The 23,772-nt window shown below is 64.3% G+C and overlaps 3 protein-coding genes across 6 annotated transcripts; all 3 read left to right on the plus strand.

The window, feature by feature from the left end:
• Positions 1–739: 739 nt before the first annotated feature.
• TBC1D10A (TBC1 domain family member 10A) lies at positions 740–11,853 on the plus strand. Its single transcript, XM_032127920.1, has 9 exons — positions 740–939; positions 4,094–4,193; positions 7,381–7,488; positions 7,640–7,746; positions 8,294–8,408; positions 8,629–8,694; positions 9,698–9,887; positions 10,165–10,319; positions 10,528–11,853. Exons 1-9 carry the CDS (start codon positions 740–742, stop codon positions 10,918–10,920), a joined length of 1,434 nt encoding a protein of 477 aa, XP_031983811.1. The 3' UTR covers positions 10,921–11,853.
• Positions 11,854–13,019: 1,166 nt separating this feature from the next.
• Positions 13,020–18,718, plus strand: CASTOR1 (cytosolic arginine sensor for mTORC1 subunit 1). 4 transcript variants are annotated; one of them, XM_032127922.1, is made up of 9 exons: positions 13,050–13,265; positions 13,365–13,435; positions 15,702–15,895; positions 15,999–16,131; positions 16,804–16,927; positions 17,477–17,590; positions 17,667–17,749; positions 17,862–17,956; positions 18,038–18,718. In XM_032127922.1, the coding sequence occupies exons 1-9, from the start codon at positions 13,153–13,155 to the stop codon at positions 18,101–18,103; spliced, it is 993 nt and encodes a 330-aa protein (XP_031983813.1). In that variant the 5' UTR covers positions 13,050–13,152; the 3' UTR covers positions 18,104–18,718. The 4 variants fall into 4 exon arrangements, 2 of the variants coding, with proteins under 2 accessions (XP_031983813.1, XP_031983812.1); XM_032127921.1 differs by having other exon boundaries at positions 13,052–13,265; positions 17,474–17,590; XR_004243643.1 differs by lacking the exon at positions 18,038–18,718 and having other exon boundaries at positions 13,020–13,265; positions 16,776–16,927; positions 17,862–17,953.
• A 102-nt stretch (positions 18,719–18,820) lies between these two features.
• LOC116452968 lies at positions 18,821–23,727 on the plus strand. Its single transcript, XM_032127923.1, has 3 exons — positions 18,821–21,174; positions 21,924–22,060; positions 22,172–23,727. The coding sequence occupies exons 1-3, from the start codon at positions 21,138–21,140 to the stop codon at positions 22,634–22,636; spliced, it is 639 nt and encodes a 212-aa protein (XP_031983814.1). The 5' UTR covers positions 18,821–21,137; the 3' UTR covers positions 22,637–23,727.
• The last annotated feature ends 45 nt before the right edge of the window (positions 23,728–23,772 follow it).

Below are 23,772 nucleotides of genomic sequence, written 5' to 3' on the forward strand. Positions count from 1 at the left end.
CACAGCGGTGGTCTGGCTGTGGGACTTGCAGGGCTACATCCCACCAGTGCCACATCCCAGTGTATGCCCGCTGCAGCCCTAGTTCAGCCCCGCTGCTTCCCAGCACAACCCTCCTGCAGTCCCAGTTTCCAGCTTTCCTGCAATGCCAGTGCCATCCCAGCACAGCCCCACTGTGGCTCAGTCTGCTCCCACTACAGCCCCATTACACAGGTCCCAGTACAGCTCTGCTGTGGCCCATGCTGGTGCCAGTATAGCCCATTTTATCTCACACTGGTCCCAGTACAGCCCCATTACATTTCATCCAGGTCCCCTTACAGCTGTGTTACATCTCGTACAGACCCCAGTACAGCCCGTTATGGCCCATAGTGGTCCCCGTACAACCCATTCTGTGGCTCACAGTGGTCCCAGTGCAGCTCGTTCTATCCCGTACGGGTCCCAGTCCGTCCCGTTATGTCTCATACTGGTGCCAGTACCTCCTCCCAGCCCAGCGCTGCCCCCCTGCCGGCGCGCTTAGCCCCGCCCCCACCGGCGCCCGCCGGCACTTGACGGACAGCTCCCTCCGTCCTCTCGACCAATCAGCTCTGGGGGCGGGCACCCCCCGCCGCAATCCTCGCGGCTGATTGGCCGAGTCCGTGCTCCCGCCCAATGGCGGTGCAGCTGGGGGCGTGGCCGGGGCGGGGCGTGGCCGCCGCCGTGTCCCGGCATGGCGGAGCGGCCGCGCCGCCGCTGAGGCGCCGCCATGGCCAAGAGCCGCGGGGGCGGCGGGCCCAGCTCGCCCGGCGGGCGCAGCCTGGCGGGCACCCGCGAGAGCCTCGCCGACCCCGGCGGCGATGAGCTCAGTTCGCTCGGCTCCGACTCCGAGATCAACGGCGGCGGCCCCGAGGAGCGGCGCGTCGATAAGTTCGGCTTCATCGTGGGCAGCCGCGGCGCCGAGGGGACGTGAGTGGGGGCCGTGAGGGGGGGTCCGGGGCCGTGGCCGTGAGGGGCCGGGGGGGGGGACTGGAGCGCCGAGGCGAAGAGGAGCCGCCCCAGGCCCGGCCCAGTTCGCTCCGGCCGCTCGGCCCCCGCAGGGCCGGGCCTGGGGCTGGGCCGGGCCGGCCGCAGCTCTCCCGCCCTGGGGGGTTTTGTCCGCGCCGCCCCCGAGCTGGGCGCGGGGCCGCCCGGGACCGGTGTCAGGCATCGTTCGTGCCCGCGGCGGAGGCCTCAGCAGCCGGGATATGAACAAGGGAATAAGGCTGGGAGACCTGCGGGTGTTCAGCCTGGAGAAGAGAAGGTTCCGAGCAGACCTGAGAGCCCCTTCCAGTGCCTAAAGGGGCTGCAAGGGAAGCTGGACTCCTGACTTTGAGCAAGGACCTGGAGTGACAGGATAAGGAGGAATGGCTTCCTTCTGCCAGAGGGCAGGCTTCGATGGGATATTGGGAAGAAATCGTTCCCTGTGAGGGTGCTGAGGCCCTGGCACAGGATGCCCAGAGAAGCTGTGGCTGCCCCTGGATCCCTGGCAGTGTCCAAGGCCATGTTGGATGGTGCTTGGAGCAACCCGGGCTAGTGGAAGGTGTCCCTGCCCATGGCAGGGGGTGGAACTAGGATGGTCTTTAATGTGCCTTCCAACTCAAACCATTCCATGATGTTCTCATGGCTTTGTGAAGAGCCCCAAAAGCTGTTCCAGCTGTCCCATCTCCTTCCAAAGAGGGGGAATGGCTGGGAAGCGTTGCTCACCCCAGCTCGGATCTGGGAGCTGCTAGCACCCCGAGGTCAGTGTCTGGTCAACTCCAGGCGCTGATTCCAGTGGACTTTTGGCCTCTACCAAACCAAGGAGGCCAGGCCGTGGTGTCCTTCCAAGGACCCGTTCTTGGTAGTGCTGGCAAAGGCGCCGTGCTCACCTCGCTCCGCAGATGAAACCGTCGGAGGAAGTGAGGCTAACCCGAGGCGCTGGGCCCCAGGGCGGTGCTGACACCCTGGAATGTGCTGTTGCTGTCGAGCTGGTTCGGCAGCGTGTTTGGTGTTTGCCTTCCTGGCCCTACTTTCACAACAACGCCCAGAGAAAGCCGGGGTGGCAGTGGGGACAATGCATGGCAGCCAGCTCCTCTGCCGCTGGGACAGCGCCTGGAGCAGGCTGCCTGGGTTTTGCCCACCTGAGTGCTCTGGTGCCAGCTGTGCCTCAGTTTCCCTGTCTATAAGGAGCAGAGTGTTCACCCCCCATGAGCTTGTGGGTGTTTCTGGGTGGGTCTGTGGGGTGAAAAGGTGCTGGAGGCTGGAATGTTGGCACTGGGCAAGGTGCATCACTCCGGGTGATAAACCTTGTCCCTCGGCACTGTGGGAGTGGTGTGGCCTCTCTTTCTCGTGGTGCTGCACCCTGTCCTGGCCACACACCACATTTAGGGGACACTTGTCCTGGCTGTCATTCCTGTGGCTGTCCCTGGGGTGGGTGTCCCTGTCCCCGGGGTGCAGCAGGCAGCAGCTCCTCTGGATGAAGGTCGTGGTGCTGGAGGCCAGTGGCTGCTCCCAGGGGTGCTGACAATGTGGTGGCTGCAGTCACTGGGACCTGAGCCTCCTCCAGCAACCCTCAGATGTGCTGGGGCCCAATCCTGAACCGCTCTAGGGCTCTGTTGGCTCACTGTCTGTCCAGGAGCAGATGAAGGGGAATACCTGGCCTCCTGCTGTGGCTGGCAGAGTTGGGATTGCCCTACTGGGAGGGGAAGCACAGGAAGGGCAGGCAGGGTGTCCCAGCATCCGAGGAGGGTCTGAGGACACCGGCAAAGGCCGAGCTATGGAGTTGTCACCCACAGTGTGGATGCAGAGGAGCGCATTCCTGGCATAGGGCATCCCGTCACTTCCCCGCCTGGAGTGCCCCCACCCCGTCCTCCCGCCTCGGCCATATGAAATGCAGCCGGTCCTCGCTCCGTGCCCGCTGCCAAGCAGCCATCAGCTGGGAGCAGCTTCCAGTCTGTGCTGGCTGGGCTCCAGCAGGCCCACAGCCAGCTCCTGTATCCACCGTCCCGCGCTCCCGAGCTTCCCACGCCTCGCAGAGCCCCGGCTGGAGGCCAGCGCTGCCTCCATCCCCGTGCCGGGCTGGGGAGCTGCCGGCCATGCCTGGCCGTGCTGGGGAGGGTGGGAGCCAAGCAAAGCAGATCCTTTGGGAGCGGGTTTGCTCTCGGAACAATCGCACTCGCCCCATCCGACCCGCTGCGGTGGGTGGGACTCGGCGGGGAAGGGCTGGGCCGGGCGCAGGGCAGTGCTGCCAGCTGGATGTGGCCCGGAATGTGGAGAGAGGAGGCAGGGCCTGCATGTCCCGTAGTGGGGCTGGGTGCTGGAGGATGCTCAGCACCAGGCCAGTGTCTTTGGGTCCTCAGGAAGGATCTGACCCTTCCTGGGATTGGCGTGGCCACAGGGCAGTGTGGAGCAGAGCCTGGGAAGGCATCGAGTCTTCGCTGATGGTTTGAAGGAGCTTCTGCTCTACTTGGATGTCCCTGCCTGGGACCTGCCCGAGCTGCTTGTCACCCATCTCTGCGCAGATGGAGTGCCATGGGGGGCTGGAGGCTGCGGTGCTGGCTTCAGCATCGCAGCAGCATCCCCTCTGCCTCAGCAGGGTTAAATTGGATTCCCTGGCTAGGCTGAGCCGTTTCTGGAAAACACTCCCCTCCCTCCTGAGGGACCCTAGTCCAGGCTTGGCGCCGGGCCTGGAGCAGCGCCAGGCATTGGGAGCGCAGTGTGGCTGGAGCTGTGTGGATGACACGATGCTTATGGCCCCGTGTGCAGCCAGCCCCTGCCACAGGGATCAGGTCTTGCTCATCCCTCACCATCCTGGCATGTCCCTGGGGATGCTGTGGCACGTGGTGCATGCAGTGCAGGCTGCTCCCGAGAGGTTTGAGCTGCTGTGCTGGCACAGTGATTTCACTCACGGATGGTGAGCGAGTGCTTCCGGCAGCTGCTGAAATGCTGGTGCTGCCAAGCGTGTCCCAGCTGGGCCCTGCGCCTTGAGGGGTGCAGCCACCTGGGCATGGGGGGCACCCAGGGTGCTCGGGAGGCCAGGGGGGCCAGCGCTGTAGGAAGGACTGGGCACCCACTGACCGGCCTCTTCCTCCCGGTCCCACAGGCTGGAGGAGGTGCCCTTGGAGGTGCTCCGGCAGCGGGAGTCCAAGTGGCTGGATATGCTCAACAACTGGGACAAGTGGATGGCCAAGAAACACAAGAAGGTAAGTGACAGCCGTGTCCCCCCTGGGAGGTGGCAGGGAGGGACAGCCAGGCACAGCGGTGTCTCGTTGGGGCAGCCTGGTGTCACTGGTTCCCTGCAGACAGGCATCTGTGTGCCTCTGGATGATGCTGTTGGCTTGAATGGGCTGTTCATTCCCCTTGGAAACTAGAGGTTGGGGGGGCTGAGTGGTCCCGAGCCAGCCCACGTCTGCCTCCAACTGTTCCCTGCCAGGCTGGAGCCTTCCTAGGGCTCCTTTGGCTGCCTGCAGACAGCCATGGGAATTGTTTGCTCATGGAAACTTCTGTTCTGAGCATCTTGCAGACCAAAAAAAGCTCTGGGTAGGAAATGTTTGAGCCTGATGCACATGACACTGGTCTGTGAACTGGGGTCCCCGGGAGACTCATGGTGTGGTGGCTCCGTGGCTTGGTTTCCTGGTGCTCCCTGATCCCCTGAGCCTGCAGATGATGCGGGAATCGGGATGCAGCAAGTCCCGGGTTGCTGCTGTGTGTCTGCTGGGAGCGGTGAGGCTGCTGGCATGGCACAGCAGTGCCAGAGAGTGGCCGAAGGGCCTTCTCCTCCTCCTCCTCCTCCCCGTGCTGGCAGAGTCTCCTGGCACCCCTCAGTGTGCCCAGATTGCTGTCCCCACTCAGTGCCTGGTGAATGACACCGGAATCCCTCGTCTGTTTCTTGGCTGCTCTTAAAGGATCTGGGAGAGCTTTCTGGGCCACGGCAGGCGGGCGCTTTGTTCTGCGGGCAATTTCTGCTGCTCTCCGGCCGTGTGCCACAGGGTGCCCTCCGGGATGGGGTGAGAGCTCCAGCAGCCCTGTGCCTGGCACAGGAGCTCGCCTGTGCTTGGGCTGAGCCTCTGGGAGTCTCCATGGGGCTGATGTGCTGTATAGTCTGTCCTGCAGCAAAAATCCATGCCTGGAGCTTTGGAGAGGCTGCTCCAGAATGCTGCTCTGTGCCTGGATCCCTGGGGCTGCTCAGGGAAGGCTGCCAGGCCTGGCCTTGGATGCTGTCAACTATCTTTGGTCTGGCAGGAGCCTGCTTGGTGCAGGTCCCTGCTGCTCTGGGGGAGCTCCCTGAGCTTCCAAAAAACCCCAGTACTTTCCTGGCCGCCTCACCAGGGTTGGCAGGCAGCCCAGGGATCCCTTGGGCCAGCTCCTGCTGGGCTTGCTCACACCTGCACTGCTCCAGCATCCCAAAACGCTCCGTGCCTGGCCCTGATCCCAGCGGAGCCTGACCCCACATCCTTCACGGCGCTGAGCCGTGCCAGCACCGTGTGCTGGAAGGAGGGCAGACGTGTGGGTGGGCAGCTCCCACTGCTCTCCCAGCGTGGGCAGCACTCTGACTTCACCTTGCTTTCAGCATCCCTTAGCCCAGACACACTCCCAGTCCCTGGAAGAACACGATGGGATCGCAGGGGTGATGGCAGGACTCAGTGTGGGACCAAGGGGATGAGCTGTTCAGCCCCGGTGGCGCTGGCCTGGCCGGCTGGAGGGGCTGCCAAACCGAAACCCAGGGAGGCGGTTTCCTTCCTGGCAGCTCGGCCAGCAGGAAGGGGAGCTGGCTGGAAGTGGGAGCTGTCAGCAGCCATGGAGCTGCCCACAGCAGCCCTGGGCATTGCCCGCTGTGTTTCCTGCCAGCACAAAGGGACCTGCCTGTGTAAACAACCAGTGAGGGAGCAGCAAACCCCCTGGGGAGGTGGTGGTACCACACTTGGAAACAGCCACCTGCTCCCCAGTTGCTCTAGCAAACAGGGGAACGCAGCCCTGGGCAGGCAGGAGAGGCCCGGAGAGGATTTGGGAGCTGTTGGCCACTGCTCTCAGAGCCCTGGCACAGTTGGCATGTGCCACGCGAGCAGGGACGTGAGGAGGGGAGGCTGTGCTGGGGTGTTGTGGGGGGTGACTGTGCTGAAAGCACCAGGCTTGTGGGGCCCACCTTGCTGCATGCCCTCGCTGAGGGCTGTGGGGAGAAGGACACATAAGGATGTGGAGCTGCTGGAGCGAGTCCAGAGGAGGCCACGGAGATGCTCCCAGGGCTGGAGCCCCTCTGCTCTGGAGCCAGGCTGAGAGAGCTGGGGGTGCTCACCTGGAGAGGAGAAGGCTCCAGGGAGAGCTCAGAGCCCCTTCCAGGGCCTAAAGGGGCTCCAGGAGAGCTGGAGAAGGACTTGGGACAAGGCATGGAGGGACAGGACACAGGGAATGGCTTCCTACTGGCAGAGGGCAGGGCTGGATGGGATATTGGGAAGGAATTGTTCCCTGGGAGGGTGGGCAGGCCCTGGCACAGGGTGCCCAGAGCAGCTGTGGCTGCCCCTGGATCCCTGGAAGTGTCCAAGGCCAGGCTGGACAGGGCTTAGAGCAGCCTGGGATAGTGGAAGGTGTCCCTGCCCAGGGCAGGAGCTTTGGAATGAGATGGTCTTTAATGTCCCTGCCAACCCACACCATTCCATCATTCCGTGATTTGGAGCTGCTGCTGTGATGAGGAGCTGGAGTGGGATGTTGGGGGCTCTGTTTCGGTCCCTGCTGGTGCAGGCGGCACCAGGGCTAAGCTGGCTCAGCTCCCCACACAGAGCAGGTACCAGCTGCCTCGCCTGGACTTTGGTCCTGGCTGGTGCCCAGTGCCAAGGAAGCCAGGGGCACAGGAAACTGTGGGCATGGAGCTGGCCCCCAGGGGCCTCAGGATCTGGCCGTGCGTGGAGATAGGACCAGACCTGCCCTGCCCAGGATGAGCAGGTGGAAAGGCTGAGACACTCGTCAGGGTGCACATCCCTGCTTCCCATGGCCCCAACGAGGAGTGGGGGGCTGGGCTGGGGAGCCTCCCCTGTGTCCCCAGTGCTTCCCATGTGGACAGATCCACCCGCTACCCACCTTGGCTCCAATGTTTGCTTTTCCAGCTCCCAGCAGGATCTGGCTTTGAGGCAGTGCCAGGCTTGTTTGGAGCCGTTTGCAAGCAACAAAGCTTTGGCTGGGCCCCTGGCAGCTCCCCCGTGCTGCTGGTGCAGCCTTGACTGCCATTCCAGCAGGCATCCCTGCATCCCAGGGGCTCAGAGACACTTCCCTTGTTTGGGAAGCAGCAGGGGAGCAGCCTGTGCCCATGGTGCTGGCCTGGCTCCCACCTTGCCCCAGGAGTCTCTTTGTTTCCCAGTGCTCTGTGATTTTCCCGTGACGGCTGTGTCTCTCCCGCAGATCCGGCTGCGGTGCCAGAAGGGGATCCCGCCCTCGCTGCGGGGCCGTGCCTGGCAGTACCTCTCCGGGAGCAAGGTCAAACTGGAGCAGAACATGGGCAAGTTTGATGTGAGTCCTGCCAGGGACCCTGCTGCACCACCAGGGAGGGGACAGTGCTGGAATGGTTCCTGCTCCCGCTAGGGTTTGGGTGTATGCTGGGATCTCAGACATCTTGGAGGGATGTCAAGGGTGTTGCTCACCCCAGTCTTCTCCTCCCCAGGAACTGGACCTTCTCACAGGAGATCCGAAGTGGCTGGATGTGATCGAGCGGGATCTCCATCGGCAGTTCCCCTTCCATGAGATGTTCGTCTCACGTGGAGGCCATGGGTACGTGGAGCTACTTTGTGTCCAGTCCTCAGCAGCCATGGGGTGGGCGCTGTCTATCCCAGCTCTTGGAGCCACACTGGTGTCCCCAGTGTCCTTCCCCGTCCTCCAACAGTTCCTGTGCTCCCACAGTCACAGAGTATCCACTGACTGAAAACAGGATGGCTCAGACCAGTGGGGTGTGAATTGCTATGGCAGGAGGGCAGAGGGAGGAGGTGGCAGCCTGTGGCCTCCGTTTCACCAGGAGAATGCTGCTCCCAATGTGTTGGGGAGCATCTGTGCCCCTGCGTTTGCAGCTGGGTCCCTGCCTGTCCATGGCTCACCCTGAGCCGCGTGGTTGTCTCCATGTCCCAGCTCCCAGATCCAGGCAGGATGTATACTCTGTGGGCAGAGCTTCCCAGAGTTGTTGTGTCCTGTAGCCCTGAGTTTGTGTGCAAAAGGGCTCCCAGCCGGGGACAGACCCAGGCTCGTGCCTGGGATGCACGGGGAAGGCTGCTGGGCCACATCCATGCCGTGTGCCCAGCTCTGCGTGCCCGGGGTGTTTCCGCAGGCAGCAGGACCTGTTCCGGGTGCTGAAGGCGTACACGCTGTACCGCCCGGAGGAGGGGTACTGCCAGGCCCAGGCGCCCATCGCCGCCGTCCTGCTCATGCACATGCCAGCCGAGGTACGGGCACGCGGCTCAGGGCAGGGGATGCAGCTGGGACCTCTTGGAGGGTGTGGGGCCCTTTGGGGCGGCGCTAATGAGTGGGGTGCCCGGCTCAGGGCAACGCAAAGTGCCCCAGGGGTGCTCTGCTGCTTCTCACCCTCTCCTGTGGTCCCTGGGAGCAGGGAGGGGGCCGCAGGGAGGTCCCCTGGGTGCTCACCTGCTGTCCCTTGGCTTGCAGCAAGCGTTCTGGTGCCTGGTGCAGATCTGTGAGAAGTACCTCCCTGGCTACTACAGCGAGAAACTGGTGAGTAAAGGGTTCATGGTGCTTTCAGCAGTGGCAAGGACCTGCAAGGTGCTGCACCTGGGTCGGGGTAATCCCCAGGATCAATCTGGGCTAGGGATGAAGGGATCAAGAGCAGCCCTGGGGAGAAGGACTCAGGAGTGCTGGTAGGTGAGGGCTGGAAATACCCCGGCCGTGTGTCCTGGGCTGAGCCCCCAGCGTGGGCAGCAGGGGAGGGGGGTATTCTATCCCTCTACCCTGCTCAGGTGAGACCCCACCTGCAGAGCTGCCTCCAGCTCAGGAGTCCCAGCACAAGGAGAACATGGAGCTGCCGGAGCCAGTCAGAGAAAACTATGGAGATGTTCCAGGGCTGGAGCCCCTCTGCTCTGGAGCCAGGCTGGGAGAGCTGGAGGTGCTCACCTGGAGAAGACTCCAGGGAGAGCTCCGAGCCCCTTCCAGGGCCTAAAGGGGCTCCAGGAGAGCTGGAGAGGGACTGGGGACAAGGCATGGAGGGACAGGACACAGGGAATGGCTTCCCAGTGCCAGAGGGCAGGGCTGGATGGGATATTGGGAAGGAATTGTTCCCTGGGAGGGTGGGCAGGCCCTGGCACAGGGTGCCCAGAGCAGCTGTGGCTGCACCATCACTGGAAATGTCCAAAGCCAGGTTGGATGGGGCTTGGAGCAGCCTGGGATGGTGGAAGGTGCCACATGGCAATGGGGTGGAACAAGATGAGCTTTAAGGTCCCTTCCAACCCACACCATTCCGCGATTTTATGTCTCCAGGCCAAAAACTCTCACAGCTCCTCACCCCCGAGAAAGAAGGGGTCTGGGGAGGTGCTGGGTATTCCCACAGTCTCCCTGTTGTGCTGTGGCTCCCAGGAGCATTCCACAGTCAGGGATGGGGGCTCAGTGTAGCATCCATGGAACACAGCTCTGCTCTCATATCAGGTGTAGAGCTGGGGCCAGGCACTGGGGGCTGATCCCAGGACTGGGGTATTCACTGGGATGCTGGTCCCTGTCCCTGCAGGAAGCCATCCAGCTGGACGGGCAGATCCTCTTCTCCCTGCTGCACAAGGTCTCACCTGTGGCCTACAAGCACCTGAGCAAGCAGAAGATCGACCCCATCCTGTACATGACGGAGTGGTTCATGTGCGCCTTCTCCCGCACGCTGCCCTGGAGCTCCGTCCTGCGCGTCTGGGACATGTTCTTCTGTGAAGGTAGGAGCTCCCCACCATCCTCCTCCTGCTCCCAGGGGGACTGCACTCCCCATGGCCGTGCGACTTGTAGCAGGGCAGGTTTGGGGCAGCCACATGCCTGGGCTGGAGATGGGCTGTTTTCCTGGGGGTTAGGAGGCATGTGCATCCCAAATTCACCCTCCTGCATGTCCTGACTGTTAGTGGGACTGGGATCTGCTGCCCCGCAGCATTTGAGGGACATGGTGGCAGTGTCACCCTGTCCTGCCCGGTACTCACTGCCTCACGTCTCCTCTCGCAGGAGTGAAGATCATCTTCCGGGTGGGCCTGGTGCTGCTCAAACACACCCTGGGCTCCTCGGACAAGCTCAAATCCTGCCAGGGCCAGTACGAGACCATGGAGAGGCTGAGGGCCCTCAGCCCCAAAATCATGCAGGAGGCCTTCCTGGTGCAGGAGGTGAGGTGCTGGGGACAGTCTGGAGGCCCAGTGCCACCCAGTTGGCCAGTGCTGCTGGACTGGGCTATCCCTGGGTGGGTGGAGCATGGGGAGCAGCCCCCAAAAAGCTTGGTATGGGGTTGCCTCTGCCCTGAGGGGGATCCCACACCCAGCCCTGGTGGCACTGTCATTGTCAGAGGAGGTGCTGATGGCACAAGTGTCCCCACAGGTCATCGAGCTGCCGGTGACAGAGCGTCAGATCGAGCGGGAGCACCTGATCCAGCTGAAGAAGTGGCGGGAGACACATGGGGAGCTGCAGTGCAAGTCCCCCCCGCGCCTGCACGGCGCCAAGGCCATCAGCGAGGCGGAGCCCGCGCCGCGCAAGGCGCTGGAGCCCGTCCCCTCCATCATCGTCTCCCCCGGGCCCGCCCCCGTGCCCAAGGCCCGCAAGAGCAAGGAGAAGAGCCGGGAAAAGGGCCCAGCCAGTCCTGCCAACGGCCCCGGGGCCGAGGGCAACGGGGCGCCCGGCACGACCCGGGAGCTGCTGCACCCCCAGGTCTCCCCCCACCACCAGTCCAAGGAGAGCCTGAGCTCCCGGGAGAGCGAGGACACGTACTTGTAGGGCCCGGCCCACACCCCGGGCAGCCGGGCTCAGCGGGGCTGCGCACGGACCCGGGCGCGAGGACACCGAGGGGGACCCCTGGCATCCGGCGCTGGGGGCTCTGAGCTGGAGGGATGGGACAGGGGGGCTGTGCGGCTCCGTGAGAACAGTGTGGCCCCCTCGGGGCATCCGTGGAGCTTGGCCAGGTGTGGTGACCAAAGGGGACACCGTGAGTCTGTGCTGGGTGCCCACCCCGCAGGGTGCTGGCACCACGAGCGGTGGGAGCCCGGGCAGGGGGTGGCTGAGCCACCCGAGCTCCCTCCCCACACTGGGGGGCTGGGCTGCCCCTCGGGCCCTTCTCCCCGTCCCAGAGCCCCTCGACCCATCGCCCCTCGACCCATCGCCCCCCAGGTCCCTCCCGTAGCCCCCATCCTGCGCCAGCCAGGCAGCCCCCCCCGTTCCCGAGCACTTAGGCCTGGCGCAGGGCACTGGGGGTACACGAGGAGCTGGGGGACCCCTCGCCCCCCTCTTTATCTAGTGAGGATATATCAAGCTGTAGCCCTATATGTAGTACCCAAGTTACCTACTCACTGAGCCTATTTATTATTCCTCCGAGGCAGGACAGGGACCGAGGCAGGATGCGCTAGAGGCAGCGGGATTTGATGCCCAGGACTAAAGGGCTAAAGCCCCCCCATCCCATGCCCTCCCATCCCCAAGCTCCCCACAGCTCAGGGGGAGTGTTTACCCTGCCAGGGCTCACCCCATCACTGCCGCCCCCTCCCAGGCCCTAGCACAGGTGAGACGGGGTGGGTGAGCAGCAGCCAGGTGCTCCCTGGTTGTGGGGTCCCCTCTGCCCCCCCTGCCCTCCCCGAGGGCGGGTGGTGGGTTTGTAAAATAAAGCGGGAAAAGCAGTTTTGTACAAAGGGGTCAATAAAGCGAGTGTGTAAAGGCGCAGCCCTGGCTCTCACCTCTCTTGGCCTGGGATGGGGGGGTGAAGGGTGGCATGAGGCTAGGGTGTCACCTCCCACTTCCTGCACCAGTACCAGCCTCCACAGGCACCCTGACCTGGACCCTACCTCCCCATGGTTCTCCATCCCTGGGGAGCACCCTCCCATTTGCACTGGGCACTCTGACCCTGGCATGCATTCTACCCTGGGGCCCATCTCCCCTGGCTGCCCTTGTCCTGGGGGGCAGGTGCTGGGCAGCGTCCTGGGAAGGGCCGTGCTGCTGTCACCGCTCTGTCACTGCTCTGTCACCGCTCTGTCACTGCTCTGTCACCGTACAGGGTGGCACAGCCCCGCTGTCTCACCCAGCCTTGGGGCTGCCCGTTTGAAGTGGAATGGGAGGAGACTGGGACCTGCCTCAGCTTGTGATAGTGGTGGCTGCCAGGCCTTGGCGGTGCCATGGGATGCACTCCCATCCCACCAGCTAGGCCTTTCCCCCTCTCCCACTGTCAGCTCCTGTAGCTGAACGGAGCCAGGAGACGCCTAATTAATCCCATGACACCCCAGAGCTCAGCTTCCCACCCCAAAATGGTGCCCAGGCCATCTCTGTCCTGTTTTCTGCAGGCAGGAATTCTACCCAAACCTCCGTTCCTCCCTCCAGAAACCCCTTTTTCCCGGGGATGGCCCTGGTTTTGTGAATCCCCTCTCCAGGCCTGGTGCTGGGGCTGAGCAACCGGGTGGGACTCGGTCGGGTGCTGGGGTAGGGTGGGGTTGGCAGTGGGCTCCCCAGAGGGTCTTCCTTGGTTGGGCACCCCGGGTTCTTGAATTGAGGCTGGTTTGGACACCCCAGGGCTGCAGCTCGGGGGTACCCCGGGACTCTGAGCTGGAGCTGCTCCGGGCACCCCGGGGCTCTGAACTGAGGCTGCTCCCGGAGCACTGGGACCGGGTCGTTGCGTTTCTCGCGGTGCGGGTCAGTGCCGGGTCGGGTCCCGAGGCGATGCGGGGCGGTCCCGGGGCCATGCGGGCGGTCACAGGGCGGTCCCGGCAAGATGCGGGGCGTTCCCGGATCGGTCCCTGGGCGATGAGGGCAGTCACAGGGCGGTGCCGAAGCAATTGCGGGGCGGTTCCGGAGCGGTTCCGGGGCGATGCGAGGCGGTCCCGGAGAGATGCGAGGCGGTCCCAGGGCGGTTCCGGGACGATGCGGGGCGGTCCCGAGGCAGTGCGGGGCGGTCCTGGGCCGGTCCCCGGGCGGTCCCGTGTCCGCCCTTATAGCGGCGGCGGCGGCGGCTCCCGGGGCGGCGCGGCCGCCATGGACCTGCACATTCTGGAGCACCGGGTGCGGGTGCTGAGCCTGGCGCGCCGCGGGCTCTGGCTCTACACCCACCCGCTGCTCAAGCTGCTCTTTCTGCCCCAGCGCTGCCGGTACCGGCCTTTCTCCCTCCACCACCCTCCTCTTCCTCCCCCGGCCCCGGGAGACGGCGGCGGTTTTGGGATCAGCAGCACCGATTTCTTCTTCTTCAGATGCAAGTTCTTCAGCCTGACGGAGACCCCCGAGGACTACACGGTCATGCTGGACGAGGAGGGCTTCAAAGGTACCGAGCGGTGGCCTCCTGGCAGGGCGGGCTGGCACGGCAGGCACGAGCTGTGCGCGTCCCCGGCCCGGCTCCGCGCCTGGGCCGCAGGGAGCGAGTCCCGGCTTGTGCTTGGCTCCCTCGGAACCTGCCCATCCCGTCCCCGCGGCGCCTGCGCCGGGGATGTACCGGCTTGCCCGGCCGAGGCTCTCCCGGCGTGGCTGCCCTCGCTCCGACAGCTCCTCCCGGGCAGAGCTGCCGCCCGGCTCGTGGCACCAGGCTGCGGGGAGCCCGCTGCCAGCCCGAAGCCCCGGGGCTCCCGGCAGGGCGCAGGGACCTCCCGGGATGCCCGCGGGCAAAGCTCCAGGCTCTGACAGCCCTCCTGTCATCATTCCCGTGTCCAATTTCATCCCGTCCCTCCGCCCGGTGAGGGCCAACTGGTGCTTTGGCAGAGGAGAGCAAAGCACAGGCCCAGCCAGGCTGGCTGGGGTGACCCCTGTCCGGCAGCAGGGTCCAGGTTTTGGGGTGTCCTGGGGAGGTTTGATCCTTTCCAAGCCAGTCCCTCTCCCAGGGATGTGCCATTTGGTGACGTCCCCACCGCTGGTGACCCGGCCTGTGCCGTGCATCACCCTCACGGCCGGTCCTGCCGGGGGTACCGGCCCGACGGGCTGAGCCAGAGGGTCTGGATCCCGGCCCGGCTTCCCACGCCCAAACCTTCCTGCCGAGGCCGCGGGAGCCGGGCACAGCGTATCCTTGGCCGTGACTCAAGGAGCAAGGGTCAGCGCTCTGGCCACGGGCACTCAAGTCTCACCTCCTTTTGCTCTGGAACGGGACCGCGTCCCGGGCTCTCCCCCTTCCCAGAGCCAGAGCTGTTCCCCACGTATTGTTTTATTTCGGGGCCTGCAGACAAATATTCCTCAATCCCGAGGGGAGGGCGGGAAGTGCTGAACAATGGTCCTGTGAGCCTGCAGCCCTGCAGTGCCCTGTGAACCCCCTTGGCTGGGGGGCTGCCAGTGTCCCCCGGCTGCCGGGCTGGGAGGGCACCCCCAGCAGATCCCCATCTTCCCTTGGGGATCGGGATTAAGCCCTGGGATGGGTGACACAGGGACAGAGGGGTCCCCTTGCATTCAGCCTCGCCCAGGGTGGTGTTGAAAAGCAATTAAGCACTGAGCTCTGGGACAGGTCCCCATGTCCCCGAGTCCCTGTCCCGCCCCCCTGTTCCCAGCACTGGGCTCTGGGCTGGAGCCGAGGCTGTTCTGGCGCTTCCTGCACAGGAACAGGCGCTGGGAACACCCGCCAAGGCCCTGGATCCGGCCCCGCTCCCGCCCTGCACCGGGCCGAGTTTGGGAGCCGGGTACGGAGCCTGTCCCGTGATGGGGTCCCCCTCAGTGGGTGCTGGACCCTCCCCCTGTGCGACCCCTCCTCCACCACTGGTGTGATGAGTTTGAGGTCTCAGCTGGGCTGGGGAACTGGGTGCCCACTGAAGGGCTGGGGGCTTGTGGGGTCTCCCATGGGAGCTGCCTCCCACCTTTCCTGGATGGCAGGAGTGGGTTGGAGGCCCTTTGGGTGTCCTGCCCATCCCTTCCTGGGAAGGGGAGCCCAGAGAGGAGGGGGCAGCCTGGCTGAGTCCTGGGGTGCCCCAGCAGTGCCAGCCCCTCTCTTGGGCAGGAGGGTGGGAGCAGGGGGGTGGGAGGCAGGAACAGCTCTCATATGCCCACCCTGTCAACACCAGCAGATTTTTTGGAAGCAGCTGTGGCTATCTGCCAGCCTGGGCTCTCCTCACCAGGCTGGCACCATCTGCTGGGACCCTCAGGACAGCTGGGACCCCTTGTCCCCTCTGGTGCCCCTTGTGCATCCCTGGTGGTGGGTGCTGGGCTGGGGGCTCCTGAGGGGCGGAGGATGAGCTGGGCAGCCCCAGGGTCCCAGTGGTGCTGGTTTTGGGGTCCAATGCCAACACCCCCATGCACCCAGCCTGGGGTGCTGGCACAGGGAGGAGAGACACATCCTGGGGTCTGGGGGGGCTGTAGCCTTGGCCCCCCTCATCTCTATGGCCAAATCCCAGTGTGGAGCAGCTGAGCCCTGTCTGGCTAATTCCACCTGTGGATGGGGCTCATCTGCACCCCCAAACGGGTGTTCCCACACCTGGGCTGGTCCTGTCCTGGGTCTGCTCATCACCCAGGGGACAGTGTGACGCGCAGGGCCTGAGCTGGCGCTGGCTCTGTGTCCAGAGCTCGGCTGTGCCGAGCCCTGTGGAGCCACTTGCCTCAGTGTCCCTTGTCCCTCGCAGAGCTGCCGCCCTCCGAGTTCATGCAGGTGGCAGATTCCACGTGGCTGGTGCTCAGCGTCGTGTCCAACGGGCGGGAACCCCCCGGCTGCCAGGCCACTGGCGTCACCAAGATCGCGCGGTCGGTGATCGCGCCGCTGGCCGAGCACCACGTCTCGGTGCTGATGCTCTCCACGTACCAGACCGACTTCATCCTGGTGAGTGACGGGCACGGTGGCACCTGGCTGGCTGTCCCAAGGGCCCCGCTGTGCTCTGCGGGAGGGGTGACAGTCCAGGACATGATCCTGTGTCCCGGGGCAGGTGCGGGAGCGGGACCTGCCCGTGGTGATCCACACGCTGGCCGGGGAGTTCGACATCTACAAGGAGGAGAGTGGCGAGTGTGTCCCTGTCACCTGCGATGACGTGAGCAACGGCTTCCTCAAGCCCAAGCCAGGTGAGTGACACTGGGTTCCATGTCCCCTGGGGCCACCCAGTCCCACCCAGATGCTCCAGCCACGACCGGTGGTACCCATATCCTCGAGGGACCTCCAGGGCCATCCTGTCCCAGGGCCACCCAGTCCCCACCGAGATGCTCCAGCTCCCACCAGTGGAACCCACATCTTTGGGGGACCCCCAAGGCCACCCTGTCCCCAGGCCACAGTCCCAGGGCCACCCAGTCCCACCCAGATGCTCCAGCCACAACTGGTGGTACCCATATCCTCGAGGGACCTCCAGGGCCACACTGTCCCAGGGCCACCCACTCCCTGCCCAGATGCTGCTCCCATGGGTGGTTCCCACATCCTGGGGGACCCCCATGGTCACCCTGTCCCGAGGACCACCCAGTCCCTGCCAAGATGTTCCTGCTCCCACCAGTGCATATTGGGGGGACCCCACCAAGATGCTCCAGTTCCCACTGGAGATGCCCATCTGGGGGACACCCAGGGCCGACCAGTCCCCACCGAGATGCTGCAGCTCCCACCGCTGGTACCCACATCCTTTGGGACCCCCGGGCCACCCCTCTGCTCCCGGAGAGACTCCGGGCTGTGGGCGCGGTGGCCACAGGGTGGCACTGCGGGACTGTCCCCGAGCTGTCCCCAGGCTTGACGCGCGGCCGTTCCCCTGCCAGCTGCCAGCCCCACGCTGCACCCCGTGCAGAGCCCCCAGACCCGCTTCTGCGTCCTGACGGTGGCCCCCGACACGCTGCCCGCCATCGCCACCATGCTCATCGACGTCCTCTTCTACTCCCACAGGTGAGTCCCGGGGATGGGGACATGGGGGTGGCCTCTTGCCTGGTGCCACCTGAACTGCAGTGACATATGCCAGCCATTGGTCCCACTGGGTTTTCAGGCTCTGGGTGTGTTTCCCAGACTGGTTTTGCCCTCCCGGGAGCTGCAGCATGAGGGGTGGGAACTCCGAGGTGACACAAGGGACAAAGCCACCGTTGTACCAAATCCCAGGGGGAGACTGTAAAGCAGGAGGGGGTAGGTTTGAGAAAGGCAGTGGGAACGGTGCTGGGGGCAGGGAATGCTCCTGGCCATGTCCTCCCGTGTCCCCTGGGATGGGGTCCCTTCTGGTGGCACACTCCTGCTCCAGAGTCACCGTGACCTTTTAAGAATGTCCCAAAACCTGGTGTCACCTGTGAGCTGCAGACACTTTGGGGACCGCCTGCTCCTGTCCCCTCTCCCCCCACCCTGCAGCACCCCAACGGGATGCTCAGACACCCAGTGCCACCACCAAGCCCTTCTCCTCCCCATTTTGGGGGTCGTAACCCCTCCCTGTGTCCCCTTCCCCCTCAGCAGCCCCCCGTGGGAATCAGCCACCAGCAGCCAGGACCTCGACTCCATCACCTTCTTCTCCTTCTCCCTCATCGAGGGCTACATCTCCATCGTGATGGATGCCGAGACCCAGAAGCGGTAGGTGCTATCTGTCCCTCTGTCCCTGGGTCTGGGGGCTCAGGGATGGGGTGACACTTGGCTTCATCCCCCTCAGGTTCCCCAGTGACCTGCTGCTGACCAGCTCGACGGGGGAGCTGTGGCGGATGGTGCGGATCGGGGGGCAGCCCCTCGGCTTCGGTGAGTGTGGCCATGTCCCCTCTTGTGCCACTGCCAGCCAGGGGGTGCTCTGGGGCACTGCTGTCCCCGTGTGTCCCCATGACAGTGACCCGGGGCCCCCTTTTGCCCCCAGATGAGTGTGGCATCGTGGCGCAGATCGCAGAGCCACTGGCGGCCGCCGACATCTCGGCCTATTACATCAGCACCTTCAACTTCGATCACGCCTTGGTGAGCCCCTGCCCCTCCCCGGGGACCCCCGCCAGCCCCGGGGTGTCCCCTGGGGCTGACAGCGCCTCTGTCCCCCGGCAGGTCCCCGAGGAGGGCATCGCTGAGGTCATCCAGCTGCTGCAGCAGCGGCAGGAGAGCAGCAGATAGCGGCCACTGTCCCCATGCCGGGTGGCAGGGTGAGGTCTCCCCTCCTCCCCAGCCCTATTCGTTAATTTTTGATCTTAATGATCCCCCAGCATGGGGCAGAGCCGGGCACAGCATTGTTCCCTCTGTGCTGGGGATGTGGTGGCTTTGGGGACATGGTGGCCTTGTGGCAGTGGGTACTGGCCCACAGGAGAGGGGTCAGTCCCTGTGTGCCATCCTCTCCCTCTAGCCCGGCCTGTGCGCGGTGGGTGGGCCAGGGGAGAGTGGCTGTGTCCAGGTGGAGGGGACACGGGAGGGGACATGCCAAAGAGCAGTGATGTGCCACCATGGTGCTATAGGGGACAGCCTGGGGCTGATGGGATGTGTCCCCTTGGGAAGGGAGGGGTGGCCACGATGCTCAGGGACACCCCTGGACCAGCCCCATGGAGGGGAGAACATTCCTGGAGCTGGGGTTACCCCTGGCACCCCAAAAAGCTCCAAAGGGGCAGTGGGGGGGCTGTTGTTCCCCCCCAGCCCTGGCTGTCACCTGTCATGGCAGGGTGACGGTGACCCCCAGCTCCTCACAAGTTGTATTTTCACATCGTTTTTGATAAGTCAGTAAAATTCTTATTGTTTTTATTTCTGTGTAGCCCAGGGGTTTGCCTAGAGCTGGTCCCTGTGGTGGTGACAGGGGCAGGGATGGGACAGGGGGACACGGTCTGGCTGTGAGGTGACTGGGACACGGCCACTTTCTCTGCGATGTATTTTGGGTGAAAAAGGGGATTAAAGCTGCAGCTCCCAGCAAGTCACCGGCCCTGGGGAACCCCAGGCCCACATTCCTGCCCTCCCCCTGCCCCACACTGGGCCAAGCTGGGGGGAAACTGAGGCATGAGCTTGACCCCGAGCCTAGGGGTGTCCCTGTGACACTGCCACTGTGTCCCCGCATCCTCTTCCCTCGCTGGCAGCACAGCATCCTGTGGCAAAGTGGGGTACATGAGGTGAGGGCTGTGCCCTCCCGGGGGGTGCTGCAGCCACTGGGTGCCCCCAGGGTCTACCTGGGCCTCAGGCAGACCCAGCACGAGCGTGGTGGAAACCTCTGCTCCCATCCTGTCCCCAGAATCCATCCCCTGCTCTCCCACATTCTGAGCAGGACTGTGCCCTGGGCCTGGCACATCTTGCCCACGTCAGCCCCACACACTTCCAGCCACCAGCTTCCTGCCAGCCCTCTGGCCGCTCTCTTTCCTGTCTCGGTCCCTTCTCCGAGTCATGGGACGCCGGTGACGCGCTCCCGGCGATGAAGAAATTGCCGCTGGCCCATGCGGTCACCGGCACTATTTTTGTTCCCGTTGGGTATTGCATAGTCCTGGCCACCCCCTTGCCATCAGTGGGGTGGCCACCACCGTGGTGTCCTGCTGGCCCAGGAGGTGATGGTACCATATGCAGAGGCCAGGGGCCACCTGTGGCCAGGGGAGAGCTGAGAGTGGGGGGGCCACCTGCTCAGGGTGTCCCGGGGTCCTGCCATGGCAGTGCATGGATGGATAAGGATGGAACAGGAAGAAGGAGAAGTGGATGGATGGACAGGTGGATGGATGGACAAGTAAATAGGTGGAAGAGTGAATAGATGTGTGGATGCTTGGTTCATCACGTGGATAGGCAGGGTAATGGATAGGTGAACAGGTGGAGGAATTTATGGTTGGGTGTGCGGATGGATGGACGTACAGATGGGTGTGTGGACAGCTGGTAACCAGCCTGTCTAGGCAGCCTGAGGGATGGACAAACTGCTGGGGAGTGAGCAAGATCTTCTCCTGGCTCCTCCACCGCCCTGGGCATAGCCCTGCCCACCCCGGCCCCATGGAACCCACCCCAGCCGCCACCTCTGCCGGGGATGCCCCGAGGAGGAGGAAGAGGAGGAGCCGTCAGAGGCAGCTGGTGGAGGAAGCAACCCTTGCGGGTCGTGGCGCGGCTGGGGCAGGGAAATTTTGGGAAAAGAAAGCACTTCTGGAAGTGAGTCACCGCTGTGTCCTTCCTGCTGGAAGGAGGGTGTGAATTTCTGGGTTGTCCCCCTGCGCCACCCCCGAAATGCGTAAATTTGGCGCGGGACGGCTCAAAATCAATGGGATTGCGACACACCTCGGAACGCTGATCAAAGACATTCATCTCTAAGGAATGGGGAAAACCCCCTTCGGTGCCGGGCTCCGTCTGTCAGGAAGGGGGAGCCCAGGGGGACTGCCCTGGGTGCTGCTGGCTGTGCCGAGGCCGTGCCGAGCCCCAGGGCTCTTCCAGGGCAGCGTTGCACAAGGGACAGCGCTGCCTTGGGCAACACCCGGCGCCCTCGGTGTTCCTGTGGTGCTGCCGGGAAGAGGGGCTGAGCCTGGTGTCCCCCACTTGGTTCAGCACCCGGATTTGTCACCCAGAGGAGTGGGTGGGTGTGAGAAGGTGGACGGAGCATCCCTCGGAGCATCAGCGAGCGCACGGTCCCCGGCAGTGCTGGGGTGCCCTGCAGTTCCCGCACTTCCACCTCCCTCCTTGCCAGGACAGATTTTTGCCTCCCACAGCTGGATGTGGGATGCGAAACCCCGCGTGGTGGCACATGGGTGACATCCCTGTCCCCGCTGCCCGCCGCCACTGCCCTCTTTTGCATTGGGGTTTCGGGGCAGCCGGCGCCGGTTTCAGTTCAACCTGTTGGGTGCTGAGCGGTGACATCAGCGTGACTCAAAAAGTCTCTTTCCCAAGAAGCCAGGGCTCGGGGGTCCAGCAGTGCCAGATCCGGGGTGAGCAGCGGGACAGCAGCCTCCCAGGCTGGACCCACCCGGCCTCCCTCGAGGAACTGACTCGAAGAACATCCCCATCACCCGTCCGTCCCATTTCCTCCCGCCGCGGAGGAGCATCCCTCATTGGCCCCGGGGCTCACTTCTCGCTGCCTTTCGCTGGGTCCGGGTGCCTCCTTGGGGGTGGGGGTGACTCGGATGCGCTTTAAAAGTCGAGCTTCCCCATCGCCGAGCAGTTAAGGAAGTGGCTTGCGCGCCCGGCAGCCCCGGGCGGACACCCTGCCCCGGCCATGCGGTGCGACGGGCGGCCCTGGGGCGTGCTGGCAGGTAGGTGTGTCCCCGTGTCCCCGTGTCCCCGTGTCCCCTCTCGCTTGCCCCGGGCGCGCCGGTCCGGCCGGGAGCGGCGGGAGGGAGCGCGGCCGCGGGGCCCCCATGGCGGTTGAGTCAGCAGTGCCCTGGCAGATGGCACCGGGGCTGTGCCAAGGCAGTGTCGCCTCCCTCGGGCGCTGGCGGGGACGCGGACATTCCCTGCTGTGGCACATGGGACAGGGAGCACTGGGACTGGGCAGTATGGGGGAGAGGGGATGCTGGAAGAGGTAGGCAGGAGGGGACATGTTTGGGGACAGTTTGGGGATCAATGGCAGAAGGTCGGGGGTCAGCTTGCCCAAAGGGACAGAGGCTGTGTGTCAGCCCAGCGCCATATCCAAAATCCTGTGGGTGACAGTGGGGCTGGGACAGAGACTGGCCAGAGCTGGCCAGAGGGACTGGATGCAGGAGTGTCGCTGCTGTCCCCTCCTTTGCGGTGGCCCGCGCTGGCAGGGCCAGCTGCTGGAGCAGCTGCTGTGGTGCGGCTGCGCATCCTGACGGCTCCACAGCACCTCCATCACCCTCATCCTCCTCCCCGCCGGGCGCCCAGCAGGTTTTTGGCGCAGAGGTTGGGTCACCCTGGAGCAGGGACAGGGACTTTGGTGCAGGCAGCATTCCTGGCGTGGGGGGAGTGACCCCGTGAGAGGGGGCTGCGTCCCTGCACCCAGCGACGCTCCAGTGTCCCCTGACTCCCTCCTCTTCCTCCCCAGCTGTCACCAAAGGGCTCCTCATCCTCTGGGCAGTGCCAGGCCAGGGGGGCAGGTCCCCGCTGGCCCCCACCGTGCAGCAGACGCAGGCGCTGGTGAGGCTCATGGCCGAGGACGCGCAGGAGCTCTTCACCTTCTACGTGAGTCTCCTTCCCCAGGGCGAGGGGTCACGCCCGTCCCCTCCACAGGGCAGGTGGGGGGCGGTCCCCGTGCTGCTCCCGCATCCCTGATCTTCTCCAATCTCTGGGCAGGAGAAGGAGCAGCACCTGGCCATGCACAACATATGCCGCACCAACAATACCCCCGAGTGGCTGCGGAGGCCGGCGAAGGGGCCCTGGGGGCTGCGGCGGCTGCGGAGGCCCGCGATGCACATGGACCAGGCGCTGCAGGACATCATTCGGCACCAGCGCAACCTCCACCACCCTGAGGCCGAAATCCTTCTCCGCCTGAGCAAGACCCACCGGAAGGTGCGAGCGCTGCTCAACAACCTGGCGGGGCTCTTCCCGGGCCCCAGCCCCCGCCCCGGCCGCCGGCCCCTCCCCAGCCCCGCGGCATCCCTCAGCATCTTCCGACAGAAGCTGCAGGGGTGCCAGATCCTCTGGAGCTACGCCCGCTTCATGGCCGAGCGCAGCGCCGAGCTGGACGCCGGGAGCCGCCGGACGCGCCGGGAGAAGGGGAGATCGCACCGGAGCTCACGGCTGCCTGCACGCCCCTAGGGCAGCCCCGCCGCACCGGAGTTCCTGTCTGCATCTCCATCATCTCCATCTCCATCCCGTGTGACCCGATCCCAACCCATCCCCAGGACGGAGATGCATCCGGTGGCCGGGATGCACCACGGAGCCCCTCTCAGCTCACCTGAGCGAGGACAAAATGCACTGACAGCATCTCCCGCCACTTCGGCTCGCCGTGGGGACCCTGCTGTCCCCGTGCCACCTCTCGGCTGCAGGACAGCCCTGGTTGGCTCTCCCACATCCTGCCCCACTTTCCCGTGGATCCAGGTAGCCGCAGTGCAGCCGGGTGTCCCCCGGGTGCCCAGCTGTCCCCTGTCCCCGAGCCCTGCCGGTTTTTCCAGTGATTCAATGGGTCAGGTGACACAGCCTGACTAAGCGCACCCGCCGCCGGGCCCACGGAGAGCGCTGCTGCCACCGGCGACTGTCACCGGTGTTGTCACCCCCTGCCTGCCCTGCGCCAGCTCTGCTCCCAGAGAGCAGCTGCGAGTGGAATCCTGTGTCCCTGCATAGTCCGTGTCCCTGCACATTTGGTGTCCCTCTGTGCTTGGTGTCCCCACAAGCTCAGTGTCCTTTCGCACATCCCTGTCCTCTCAGTGTCCCCGTGCTCTCAGTGTCCCCGTGCTCACTCTTGCACACTCGGTGTTCCCATACTCCCAGCATCCCTGTCCCCTCCGTGTCCCCTCTGAGCCTCCCAGGCCGTGCCACCACAGCCCTGACCGTGCCCAGCAGGGACTCGGCTCTGGCCGCTGCACTGTGGCAGTGGGTGTCAGCCCCCAACGCCTCCCCCCTAATTTATACTTTAATATTTGTGTGTTTATTGTATTTATTGACTCCCAGGGTTAATTTAACTCCTGCAGCTTGCAGAAGTATTTAAGTACATTTCTAATATATAAATATCTATTTTTATTATATTTTTTGTACGGTGTTAAACTATGAACATCACAAGGGTTTATTTATGTATATTGATATTTTTGGTACGCAGAGAAGGGCAGTGCCCCCTGCCCACGTGGCACTTCTTTATTTTTGTACAATGGCAGAAGGAAATAAAGTGCTGACCTTGGCCTCTGGGCCACTGAGACGTCGTGTCCCTGTGTCCCTGGGTCCCTGTGGCTGTGGGCAGG

This window comes from Corvus moneduloides, chromosome 18 (assembly GCF_009650955.1).
Source record: "Corvus moneduloides isolate bCorMon1 chromosome 18, bCorMon1.pri, whole genome shotgun sequence".
Taxonomy (NCBI): Eukaryota; Metazoa; Chordata; class Aves; order Passeriformes; family Corvidae; genus Corvus; species Corvus moneduloides.

Bases quoted from the DNA above. Each gene is read 5' to 3' on its own strand.
- CASTOR1 (XM_032127921.1), top strand. From the start codon at position 13,153: ATGGACCTGCACATTCTGGAGCACCGGGTGCGGGTGCTGAGCCTGGCG. The intron at 16,928-17,473 runs GTGAGTCCCGGG...CTTCCCCCTCAG, and splicing joins GTCCTCTTCTACTCCCACAG to CAGCCCCCCGTGGGAATCAG. The intron at 17,591-17,666 runs GTAGGTGCTATC...CATCCCCCTCAG, and splicing joins GATGCCGAGACCCAGAAGCG to GTTCCCCAGTGACCTGCTGC.
- TBC1D10A (XM_032127920.1), top strand. From the start codon at position 740: ATGGCCAAGAGCCGCGGGGGCGGCGGGCCCAGCTCGCCCGGCGGGCGC. The intron at 7,747-8,293 runs GTACGTGGAGCT...GTGTTTCCGCAG, and splicing joins GTCTCACGTGGAGGCCATGG to GCAGCAGGACCTGTTCCGGG. The intron at 8,695-9,697 runs GTGAGTAAAGGG...CTGTCCCTGCAG, and splicing joins GCTACTACAGCGAGAAACTG to GAAGCCATCCAGCTGGACGG.
- LOC116452968 (XM_032127923.1), top strand. From the start codon at position 21,138: ATGCGGTGCGACGGGCGGCCCTGGGGCGTGCTGGCAG. The intron at 21,175-21,923 runs GTAGGTGTGTCC...CTTCCTCCCCAG, and splicing joins GCCCTGGGGCGTGCTGGCAG to CTGTCACCAAAGGGCTCCTC. The intron at 22,061-22,171 runs GTGAGTCTCCTT...ATCTCTGGGCAG, and splicing joins AGGAGCTCTTCACCTTCTAC to GAGAAGGAGCAGCACCTGGC.